Source organism: Mugil cephalus, chromosome 1 (genome assembly GCF_022458985.1).
Source record: "Mugil cephalus isolate CIBA_MC_2020 chromosome 1, CIBA_Mcephalus_1.1, whole genome shotgun sequence".
In the NCBI taxonomy this organism is placed as follows: domain Eukaryota; kingdom Metazoa; phylum Chordata; class Actinopteri; order Mugiliformes; family Mugilidae; genus Mugil; species Mugil cephalus.
Window position 1 is genome coordinate 47254844 of NC_061770.1, and position 12911 is coordinate 47267754.

The window sequence follows — 12911 nt, forward strand, 5'->3', positions numbered from 1 at the left end:
CACAGCATGTCAGGGTGAATGGATGCACATCTGAGGTCCTGACACTATTCTTCTTTACCCTCTACTCCGACTTCTGCTACAACTCTGGTACCATCTCTGAAAGTTTTCCCATGACTCTTCCATAGTCGGATATACAGTCCCCTCCAAAAGTATTGGAACAGCAAGGCAAATTCCCTTGTTTTTGTTGTTAACTGAAGACGTTTGGGTTTAAGATCAAAAGATGAGTATGAGGCAAGAGTTCAGAATATGAGTTTGTATTCCCTGGTATTTATATCTTGATGTGTTAAACAATTCGGGACATCCCACCCTTAGTTTGAATCCACCCATTTTTCAAGTGAGCAAAACTATTGAAACATGTGACTGACAGGTGTTTCTTGTTGACCAGGTGTTAGCTTTAAGGTTGATAGTTCAAACATTAAATATCTCTGCATGACTAGTCTACATTTTGGCCTGAGTTGAAACCTATGAAGTTTGCATTTCTTGTTAAAGAGGATAAACCAACATGAAGTCCAGAGAGCTGTCTATGGGAGAAAAGCAAGCTATTTTCATCTGAGAAAAGAAGGGAACTCAATCAGAGCCATTGGACAAACACTGGGCATAGCAAGCTCAACAATTTGGAATGTCCTGATTAAGAAAGAAACTAGTGGTGTACTGAGCAACAGACGTTGAACAGGTCGGCCAAGGAAAGCAACATTAGTTGATGACAGAAATATTGCAAGAGCTGCGAAGAAAAACCCCAAAACATCAGTAAGTGACATCACCAATGACCTCCACAGTGCAGGGGTGAAAGTATCACAATCCACTGTTCGAAGAAGATTCAGAGAACAGAAATATAGAGGCCACACCAAAAGATGCAAAGCACTCATCAGAGACGAGCCACAAAAGATCTGGAACACAATCTTATGGACTGATGAGACCAAGATTAATCTCTACTAAAGTGATGGAAAGACCAAAGTGTGAAGAATGAAAGGAACTGCTTATGATCTGAAGCATACAAGCTCGTCTGTGAAGCATGGTGGAGGTAATGTCGTGGCTTGGGCGTGCATGACCGTTTCTGGAACAGGCTCATTAATATTTACTGATGATGCAACTGATGATGGGAACAGCAGAATCAATTCCAAAGTGTACAGACTCATTTTGACTACTGATTTACAGAGAAATGGGACTGTATCGCCAATGATGATGAGGAGGAGCACAGAGGACTGATCGAGATCATTGTTGCGTGAACTGGAACCACCTACAACTCAACATCAGCAAGACTAAGGAGGTAGTGGTGGACTTCCGGAGGAATCGTAGGAGACCTGTCTCAGTCACCATCCAGGGTGAGGAGGTGGAGAGTGTGGACTCGTCCAAGTACCTTGGGGTCCACATCAACAACAAACTGGACTGGTCACATAGTACAGACGCCCACTACAGGAAAAGACAGAGCATGATGTTCTTCCTGAGGGGACTGAGGTCGTTTGGCGTCTGTAGTTGACTCCTCAAGACCTTCTACCAGTCTACGTTTGCCAGCGCGCTCTTTGCTGCCAAGACTGGTGAGGTCAAGAGAATCAAGGGGTTGGTGAAGAAAGCCCACTCAGTGGTGGGATTGAACTTGGACTGTCTGGAAACGGAGGCTGAGACGAGGGTGAGGGACAAAATCTGTCCAATATTGGACAATTCCCCTTACTCTCTGCACGACTGCAGATGCTGATGGGCAGCTCGTTCAGCCAGAGGATCATCCCACCGTGGTGCAGAACTGAACGCTTCAGATGCTCCTTTGTGCCCACTGCCATCAGACTGTACAACAGCTCCTTTGTTTCCACTGCCGTTAGACTGTACAACACCAGTGTGGACAGCACTTATCTTATCTTATCTTATCTTATCTTATCTTATCTTATCTTATCTTATCTTATCTTATCTTATCTTATCTTATCTTATCTTATCTTCATGATTGCTAACATTTGTTTAAGAGAAGATAAAAGCTAAGTTTAGTTTTTGGGGATTTTGGACGCACACTCCTAGTCCTCCAGGGCTTTAGATATGAAGTGCAGGATACATATAGGTTACATTTCCCCCAGAAGAATTGAATAACTTTCACAGTCCAGCTCAACCTATATCCATAGATTTCCTTGGCCTGTATGCCGGTCGATTCACTCTTCCTGGAAGCCTCTCCTCTCTACACCACCCGCAACCCACAAGGGACATTTCATATTGTGCAGATTGTCACTGAGCACTGGAGCTTTTATGCATAACCTTCATACTTCTTTCTGCAGTGCGCAGCAAGGTATTATCAAGGGATATTCAGGCTGCTGTGGGTGGCGGCATTTAAGCGGTATGAGGTATGTCTGGCGGTCCTCAATATCTTGGTATACCGTCCAAGGAACGACTGGAGCTGGAACTCACTTATTTATTGTTTTAATATCTGCAGAGTGAAGTAGCACACGCCTCTATGCAATACGCTGATCCTGTCCTGAAAATTTAAAGGAACATTCAGTTCATTGTGTAATTTACTACTCTCTAATATCAACATAGTTTGAAAAAATAACAATAGACAGCTAAACGGTAGCTTAATGGAGCTAAGTGTTATTTTTTAATCAAATAATAACTCAATGTGCACAGAACTTATATAACAATATGTAACATTTCAGTTTAAAAATAAATGGCATGTCCAGTTTAAATGACCGGCCCACAGCTTCCTGTGGGTTAGAGTTATTTCTCTACAGATCAATACGAAGATTCCTGATGGTGCTGTTTTTGTCTATTTCAGGCTTTGGAGGGCACGCATTTCATTTCATTTTTCATTTTCATTTATCGGTTTATTTTGTTGTGACAGTGCAGATTGATGAACAGTACATTCATGAGGTATTGTGAACATGCTGGAGTTAGCATTGCATGCTAAATTTCATCACATAGACACATAATACACACGTATACTTATTCAGGAGATTGTGTAGTGTACATTTTTTCCTATAGTATAGTCCCTCTCCTCCTCCTTTCCGTTCCCCTCTGTCTCTTTCGCACATGCACACGGTTCCTGGTCAGCAATATGTTTCTGAGCCTGCCAGCCATGCTCGGAGGAAGTGTGATCAAGCTCATAAAACATTAATGGGATGATATCTTTAGAAACTCCCTTGCTCATCTCAGCGCAACCAAAACTGGTTGTCTCTTTTTTCCTCCCTCTTTCGTCTCCATCCTCCTCCTCTAAGGTTTTCCTTTACAGCCTATAAGTGACCTGGGTTAAATGGAAAATATTGTTGTTTTAGCCAGAGCTGAGCAGTCCGTGGGGTTTCCTACTTACTCCGAATCCCAGTTGATTGTCAGATTTACCTCTGTAATGAAAACAATAATTCTTTTTAATGCACCAGTGCTTGAACTCCCCACCCACACAGTCTCCTCCACCCGCTCCACCATCATTCTTCCTGTTTCCACATAAGCTGAAACCTATTACAGCCGGTCGCCTCACCGTGACTAAAAATCTCTCGACTTTCCTCCGTCCATTTCGAGTCATTTCCTCGCATTTGGTGGAGTTTATTTGATTTCGAAGCCGCCGAGCGGTGGGAGAGACGCGTCTGGGTGGAAGGGACGTAGTGCGGAGGCCTTGTCTGTGCGGGTGTGTCCTTGTCTGCTTGTGTGTGTTTGTGACTACTTCTTAAGAGACGTTTCGATTCACATTTGCCAAACTGACAAGAGAGCTGTAGGCTTCTCAGTGAAGGGCGCGTTGCCCCGACCGCCCCCTGTCACAGAGACGAGTGTCCATGCCTACTCTTGGTGTCCGTCCACATTTTTGTTTACGACGTCTGTGTGCATCTGTAAATATGTGTGTGTAATGATGTGTGACGGGGGAGTTTCAGTCCACCTTATATGAATGTTTTTCTGTCTGTCACTCTGTATCATTTATGTCCTCTGGTTGTCTCTCTGCTTATTTTAAGGCCATGAGCAACTTTGTCAAACAGTTTAGTTTCAGATGCTTTGAGGTGTTTTGTGTCAGTTGCTCAGCTTCATTGTCCTGACATTGTTCCCGTCCTGCGATAACCCATTCCCTTAACAGGACGTGCTGAACCTAGCTAGTCCTCTAACCAAGCGTGTTTCCACTCTGGCCGGGAAATAAAACGAGGATTGATTGTATTAAGGTGGAAAACAAGGTCTCCAGGCGCACCTAAGTGACATGTAAGAAGTATTGGTAATAGAGGCAGACTGTGCCATCGCCTCGGGTTACCTGCATCTGGACCAAAACATGCCACTTGAAGTTCACACCACAAAGGCTAAGAGAGAAGTTGGTACACATGGTACGTACGCCCCCTGCGCCTTAAAGAAAATGGCTCTTCATACCAGCAGGGGGCAGTAGTTTGTATGTGTTATTCAAAAGGGGGAAACCAGAAGAGCTACTATTAGCTGGGAGGTTAGAAAGTTAGAAAATTTTACTACTCCTGGATCAGCGGACTCTCTGAATTTCATGTTATTCTGATTCTTCATATTTTCAGACACTACATCATGTCCTCTTTGAACCTCACAGTTTAAACTTCCATTTCTTACGTTGTCAGCTAGTGACTGTGCAGGATAAACTCACATACAGCTCGACATTGACTAATAAGTGACTTTCAGCCTGGTGTGTCACAACGTTTAAATATATTAGAGCTGCAAATTCGTGATGCACCAGATTGAATTTCAAGCCATCTGCACCCACATATTAAAAGATGTGTACCCTGTCCCACGGTACTATTGTTTCTCATTATATACATATATATATGTAAGCATTAAAATATTGTAACATTACTCTCTATAGTAATAAAACTCTTTTAAAATCATTCAATTTGTTCCTGATCAAAATTTGCATGTTAGACAATGTAAACATATTTTCTCATTACTAATCTCGGCTCCTGCAATCAACAACCCAGCTGCTATTAATCAGTTGTTAACTTTTATGACCTGGCCCACTCATCCACAAGTACACACAACTGCAAATGTACGCATCAGTGTGTCTCCCACAAGGCTCTTGCTTTTTTCAAATTTGATGGCAATTACGTTTTTATTATTTATATACACGCCGCTGCTGGTTCTGGTACATCAGCGCAACCTTCAGACTAGATCTCCAGGCCACCCGGTTGCGTGTGTTTGTAACGGCAACGCTGAGGGCCGTGTATAAGTCTTCAAAAAGCGTCATCGCCGTGGCACAGCCTGGGACGTGGGGCGCTGCCAAATCAAAAATGTGCGTCGTCATAATTTTGGTGAAGCTTTCTTATCACGGGAACTACAATGCTTTGTAATCAGCGATGCAGCAGGTTAGATCCAAATCGTTTTTACGCAATTACAGCATCAGAGGAGAGAGAATTAAAAAGACATTTTTCTAATTACGTCGACGGAATCACAGAAGACCCTGATGTAAGATGAATTATAGAGAGTTGGGCTAAATGGTGTAATTGCTGCGTGCGTCACCAGATTACCAAGAAAAACAGGGTCAGCTTCTGCTTCAGGTTTTTGATACCTCCAACGTCTTAAAACACGTTTTATTTCAGTTTAGTCACGAGTTTACAAAACCCAACGATATTTGGACACAGAACTGGACCAAAGCAGAGCAAATGGCAAAGATAAGGAAGTAAGGTGGGGAGCATTGTCTGTGAATTGGGCAATGATTTGTCCTTTCTGTACCATATTCTGTCATAAAACCTTGCCCTCACACATTACTAAACTAATTCTGGTTACAATTCAATTGTCATGTGGAAAATGTGTCCGTGGATGAAGTGTCTTTGCGTTTTGTCTCCTTAGTATTGAGATGTAATGACTCTGATGTTGATCGAGATATTTGACACCGAACAGGACACTACCGTCAGTACAGAGGGAGTGATGATGTAACACATAAAACAAATGGACAGGATAGTAGCTGCTGTACTTGTGTCTAGGAGGAAAATTGGCTCAGCTTAGGTACAATCAAGTTTGATTTGTCCAGCTCTCAAACGTCAATACTGGACATAGTGCTGTTTTTTTGGTGGCAGAATCTAAAAGGGCCAATTTCTTTCCAGGCTCACCACTTATCACTGCCACCAGCAGCAGAGGAGAGATGATTTCTCCACAGACAGGATCTTACTTAACCGGAAGCTCTTGTTCTTTTCACCTCTCTGTTGCCATTAGTAGTTCTGCTCCACACTTTCAGCGCGGCAAAAATACAACCACCACGGCGACTCTCTGTGGGGTATTTAAAGGCGCTCTGGCTTAATGAAGTAAGGATGGCAGGTTGGGGAACACCGAGTGCGGCGTAAGTGTTGCGCGTCAGTTCAAATGATACCTTCCACGAACAGAACGTCTCAGCATAAGTATAGTGTTCATCTAAAAATACATCTAAACACGTATGGGTGTTTTTTTTCTACACCATTTCACTATCCTATTATCTTTACCAAATCTACATCTTCCTGATAATAATATATAATATTAAAGCTGGATTTAAACACGCTGTACAACAGCTGTTAGACGTTAGGCCTGTAAAGAATTCAGTCATAATAATATATTCACCTTGAGTCTGGATAATTAATGAGACTCACTGGAGGAAAATGAAATGAAAATGAATTCATCCAATTACAAGTGAGTTACAGGTGTCAACAGACCTTAGTCACGTGACTCTCATTCGAGCTCCATCCACAGAGGTACTTAAAAAAACGATCAGCTATTTAGACGTGAAGAAGCATCTCGGGTTGGCGGCGAACGCAACAAATCCACTTTTTCCCTCTTTTTCCTTATTTTCTTTTAGAGGTGAATGTGGGCAAATGTGAAGTAATGTCAGCGTGTGTTTGTGTTTGTCAGACTTCTGCCAGGTGGAGCTGCGTCTGTTGGCTCACCTTTCCTCTGACCCTGAGCTGCTCCGCGTTTTTACCAACCCGCAGGCGGACGTCTTTACCATGCTGGCCTCTCAGTGGTGAGGCTCCCTCGCTCGCGCACGCACACACACACACACACACACACACACACACTCGTACACTCGTACACTCGTACACATTCACACTGGTTCTCCCCTGATCTCCTTGCCAAGGTGAGTGTTGATGCTCCGCAGGGTTTCTCTCTCTAGACCGCCGACTCCTTCACTTCAAACGCTATTAACGCCGTTGCCATGGCTACCGTGCCAACTGCCTCGTCCCGCTTCTTTGCCACGAGCAGGACACCCTCAGGCCCGTTGCCCCGGTGATTACGTTGTTGCTCTTTTAAAGTAGTTTTGTGTGGATGTGTGTGTTTTCCTCCTCCTCTCTCGGTGCCGGTGCTCGTCGGTGTTTACACACAGGTCTGTGTCGTTTTTTAATGCTGCGTGGACGGTGTGCGTCATACCTGTGCCGCTGTCATCCGTCTCAGTCAAGTGCGTGGCAGAGGGCAGCCGTTAAACAGATTACCATATTAAAACCCGTTCTGAGGATTTACAGCGCGTCTCCTTCATTATTTCTCTTTCACCTTTAAACAAATTAGCTGGTATCACTGCAGCTCTGCTGGGATTACTCCGTCTCCTCACACTGACTCTACTGCTGTCTCATCTGTAGTATTCTACATGGTTTTATACATTATATTTTTCCTCCATTCTCATTGCTTCTCCATTAGTCTTTAACTGTATACTTTATTTATTTCGGTTTCGGTTTTTCTTTTCTTCTGTTGCCTCTGTCTCTTCCTCTAATCCCTCTCATTCTCTCACCTTTAAAACCACTGTTCACTTTCTGACTGTGGTTTAAAATAGTTTTTACCAAACTATTGCATAAGAAAATCGCAGAACATATTTAGAAGTTTTATTCTTAGCACTATCCAGAGTACGTTTGACTCTTGTTGATTATTGATTATTATTATTTATAATGTGAATTAGCAACTCTTCATGTTTAATGCCAAATTAAACCCAACTTAAGAACCGCAGAAGACAGAAATAAAATATGCAAAAAAGTAACAAACCGAGACGTAATCCTCGTTTTTTTTGTCTCCTCTTGATGAATGCCCGTCCAGCAGGGGGCAATGAAATCCAGTACGCTCATTATAGGAAAATGTTCTTCTGCTGTGAAGCTCATGTCAGTATTTGGCCGCTGACACATTTTGAGTTATTTTATAGTATATTAAAGTTATTTCAAGTAACTTGCCTGCTACTTCATTAGGTACATCAATGAAAAAAATGCATTCTAATATTTTACGGTTTATGTTCAAACAGTGTAAGTAGACTGGTCACACAACAGTATGCTAATTTTTTGAGGATGTAGTTTGTTGTGCTGTTAAACAGTTATTTATCCAAACCCACTGACTAAAATTGGAGATTTTATAAGATTTAGTGCAGGACTGTGTTTTCAGACATGTTTTCACTAGTGAACTTAATTAACTGGCAAATTCATAATGAACGTGGGCTCGTAGTGTGTAGACTATCAGCTTCAATTTGAGGACATTTGTGTCCAAATTGGAGTAAATGTTACATGCACTTCCCTGTTTTCAAGGGGCTCACCAGCGGTTGTACAAATGAACATAGTCATAAATAAATAAAGCTTTTATTGAGAATCCTCCGTGAGGCCGTGAGCTGATGTCTGCACATGTACGGCTCTAACTCTATGTATCTGTGCGTCACATTTAAGGAGACTTGTGACACCATGTAACGCTGGAGTGATGACACTCACCAGACAGTTTTGTAACTTTTCTGTGTGTGTGTGTGTTTGTGTGTGTGTGAGAGAGAGACTCATCTTCAACACTGATCGACAGTGGCAGCTCCACATCAGTCCCTCCAGAAATGCCGAATCGTCCCACCCTGTCTGATCCCAGTACTATGACTGTCTACAAGTCATGTTACATAACCGTCTGTCTGTCTTGGCTCCTCTTTCCTGCTGCGTCATTTCTGTAATCTTTCAGTCTCTCTTTACTTCAGCTTTCACCTCTACACCTCACATTGTTATTAGCGTGGGGGTGAACATCGCTGCCTAATCATTAGTAGTAATTTGGCAGATACAAATGCAAATCGCATTATTGAATTGTTCCATCAGTCACCCTTAAGAGAGGGTGTCGCTCATCATTTTAAACACTTTTCACTTCAACTTCATCACCGTGTTTGGCTTTCAAGGTCTTTAATTTGCCGTCTATCTCTATAATGAGTCTTTCCTAATTTCTGTCGCTCAGGAAGGGGATGAGTGAGGCGGAGGTGACCTCTGAGGACAGGGAACACGCCAAACGCATCGTGTACTCTGTTGTGTATGGAGCAGGTGAGTACATAATTATCATTAAGACTCTCAGTCATTCAGGTCAAATCCAAAAACAACGAGCAGCTGGAGTTTTCTTAAAGATGTCACTACCACTGGTTTCCTGTGTGACTGGCGGGGAGGTTTTTATTTGATGAACCTCGGTGGTGCACTTGCTCTAAAGTCCTCTAAATTTAGACGACTGTGGTTATTAGATGTTGAAAGTAAAAACTGAAGAATCTACTTGGACGAAAAGTCTTCAAGAAAACTCAAAAAGTCTTTTGTTTGGGTTTTGCCTTTGTATACACTAGTTTAAAACGTAAGCCTGTATTGCTTCGACACGACAAGAGATCTCTTGGCGACTGGTTCACGACTACAAGTGGCTCATTGTGTAAAGAGGAGACATGGATTAGGATCACAGATAATTCAGAGTGAAAACAGTGCACTGAAGGCCAGGGAAAACAGGGGGAAGGACAGATCGCAGCGCCACAAAAGGGGTTTTCTTTCGCAGGATTTAGGTTATCTTCCCACAGAAATGCCCAGGGATTTCCACTGCGACATACAGTAGCTGTCCTCATGTGTTTCATGTACGTTGTGGATCACATTCCTGATTCCACGGGGCAGGCAAGGATCGGGGTGGAGGGGCAGAGGCAGAAGGTAAAAAATGCAGAGAAGAGGGGTGAGAGGAAGACGAATGTGTAATACCCCCATGTGGCCCGTAAAAATGAAAAAATAAATAAATAAACTGTCTGTGTAGTTTGTGACCTATTTATGGTCCGCACACACTCGCACATGGACACACACCACCAGAGTGTCAGAAATCAGCCTCTCTGGGGGTGACGGGTGCGATTGTGTAGGTGGACGTCACAGTGGATAGTTTACATTTAACTATAGCGTGTACGCGTTTTTGTGTGTGTAGATGAACATATGTTCATGTGCCTATTACAGCATACGACTTGTTTACGTGTGCATTTGTGCTTTCACCTGTATGATGGAGGGAGGTTTTATGAGCAGTGTGCATCCTTCATCAGGTTTTATTGCCTGTAACCAATTTAAACATTTATGTCGAGATCCAGTTTTTTTCCATGGGCTCACCATCAACAATATAGTATTTAGATGAACTTTTTTCCAACTGAAAATAAATTCAACTTTTCAATACTGCATCAAAGTTACTATAATACGCAACATTAAAACCACCTGCCTTATATAGAGCCCCCAAAACAGTTATGACTCATCAGGAACAGATACAGGTGTAGAAGGAGGTTTAATCTTGTGGGTTGAGGTGACGGGGGTTTCTCTGGATCTCGCTTGTTCCAGTGCATCCCACAGCTCTCCATCGGTTTGGGATGTGGGAAGTCAACACCTTAGGCTATTCCTGTTCCTAAGCGGTTTTGTGGGTTTTGCTGGGGATGGCTGCTGTTGTCAAGGGGTCTTGTTGCTTAGGGTCATCAGGTGTACATGTCTAAGTAAAATCTACATGGATGTCAGCTCCAAAAGATCCCCAGCAGAACATTGAATTGTAATGATATGATCAACGTTATTCACTTCACTTTAGAGGTTTTAATGTTGAAGCTCCCATTCAAAACAAACACAGTTAGTCATATATAATTGATTACATAGAGCAAACTTCTACTGTCATAGTCCCATCCCAGTATGGCTTCAGAAAGAAAAATACTACATGTGTAGCAGTGCTCGATCTAACAGGTCAAATCTATGATGCAATTGATAAAGGCGATATATGTCTAAAGCATTTGCACCATCAACATTGGTATCCTTATCATTTAATTGTTACACTTTGGTGTCAGAGGCCTAGCGCTGGACTGATTTCATAGTTATCTGTTTGAGGGACATCAATATGTTTATATAAACAGCCATATATCATCATACAAACCCATCAATCATGGGGTTCCTCAGGGTTCCATTTTAGGACCGCTTCTCTTCCTCGTGTATATAAATTACTTTGTTAATTTCTCATCTGTATTGCATCAAGTATTATTTGCTGATGATACAAATTAGTTTTTGTTGTTTGTTTTTGTGTTTTTTTGGACAAACATCTAAATAAACTTGAATAAATCAAGAAAAATAGACACCTGGTTTAGGTGTAACAAAACAAACTTAATTCACTGTCGTCCGTTCCAGTAAAAAATAAACTGACATTAAGCAAATCAGTCCAAAAATAAACCGAGAGAATATTGCAAGAGTTGGGTCTACAAAATCCCTGAGGATCTTCATTGATGAATTTCTTAATTGTAAATGTCATATTGAAGTTCTCACAAAAAACTACGTAAATATACTTCCTTGTTTTTTAAGCTGAGACATTTTCTGCCACACTGCACTTCTCACCCTATAGAAAACCTTTGAGCCTCACATACATCACTGCAATATGATACAATACTAAAAAAAAACTGAAAACACCAATCAATATATGTTTAATTTACTGATTATATTAAGAATCTTAAAAATAAAGGTCATTTGTATCTTATTTCACTGATTTCTCTACATTAACGTTGCATAGACTTGTTTTTGTATATTGACTAATCTAATGGAACCAGAATACTGTGATTGTCTATTATATGTCTGTTTGTGTGTTAAGTATTTCATGGCCAGCATTTATGTTTGTGGGAAACCGGGCCCCCTATTAAAAGCTTTAAATAGCTTCCTTGGGGTGCCCCTCTTTCACACATGTAATCTCCTTAATTGTTGCAAACGACCAAAGGTCCTGAGTCCTCGCTGAAGACAGAAGACAGAATAATGGCTCCCTAAGGTTCCAAAGGTCCGTTGTTGTTTGAGAAATAAATCAATTATATGTTAAAACGGATTAATATAAACACTGATATAAACAGATCTGAATACACTGGGAGATGTACCACATTTTTAAACTGATCTGCTGAAGTAAATTGATAGAAACCATGAACAGTGAGACCACTTATTGTCTTATATCGTACTATTAAAGCTCTTGCGACTTAAAACATTTCAGAAATTAAGCAATGTTGCTCTATATTTGATTTGACGTCTTGAGACACAGAACACAAGGGTCACATGTACTGATGAGCATATTATAGTGATGTTTCAGAACTCCTTGGTGTAGGTCAGAACTTTTTAAGAAGATTTTTTTTTTAAGTCAATTAATTTATGTCAGAGAGGTTCCCGCTTCCTGCTATGTGGTCGCCAGTTCATGTGACTGCTGACTAGTTTTTGGCAAATCAGATATTCAATTATCGGATAAATTAGCTCATAAATGCTATAGTTTGATCAAACTGCACGTTAATAGAAGACAGATGACTGTAAAGTCCTGCCCCTGTGGATTTATTAGCTTCGTGTGCTCCCGTTGAGTGAATTCAGGAGCTTAACAAAATTTGAGGCTCTCCGACTGATGGAGTGTTCGGCGGCATTTCTGCTTTAACTAGAGTCACAGCTCAGCGGGAGAAAACAAACACGAGCCCTCGAACACAGTCACTTTCAAACGCACGCGGGGCTGAATGAGTCAATTCTTGGAAACTCAATAAAACCGCAACAATGCAAGCCAAAGAGGATCATGTGTAAAAGCTATTCATCTGAGATGTGTAGGGGCCATGAGTCGCATACAAGGACTAGTCACATAAAAAAGGTCAGAGGTATAAACGCAAGGAGAGCACAAAGTGTGTAAAACAAAAACGGTGACAGGGTGAGATACTACGTATAGAAAGGCCGATCCGGAAAACGCGGAAGGCTAAAAAAGGAAAGGGGGGAGGTGGCGGAGAAGAGAGTTAATGTAGGGGAAAG

General features: G+C 41.8%; 1 protein-coding gene across 2 annotated transcripts in view; it reads left to right on the forward strand.

The window, feature by feature from the left end:
- The window catches only part of poln (polymerase (DNA directed) nu), a 59500-nt gene that overhangs the window by 34109 nt on the left and 12480 nt on the right, over window positions 1–12911 (forward strand). Inside the window, exons 21-22 of one of the 2 annotated variants that reach the window (XM_047577565.1) lie at window positions 6775–6886; window positions 9091–9173. In XM_047577565.1, coding sequence (XP_047433521.1) covers window positions 6775–6886; window positions 9091–9173 — 195 coding nt within the window. The remainder of the gene's footprint in view (window positions 1–6774; window positions 6887–9090; window positions 9174–12911) is intronic. The other variant, XR_007112226.1, reaches the window with a different exon arrangement.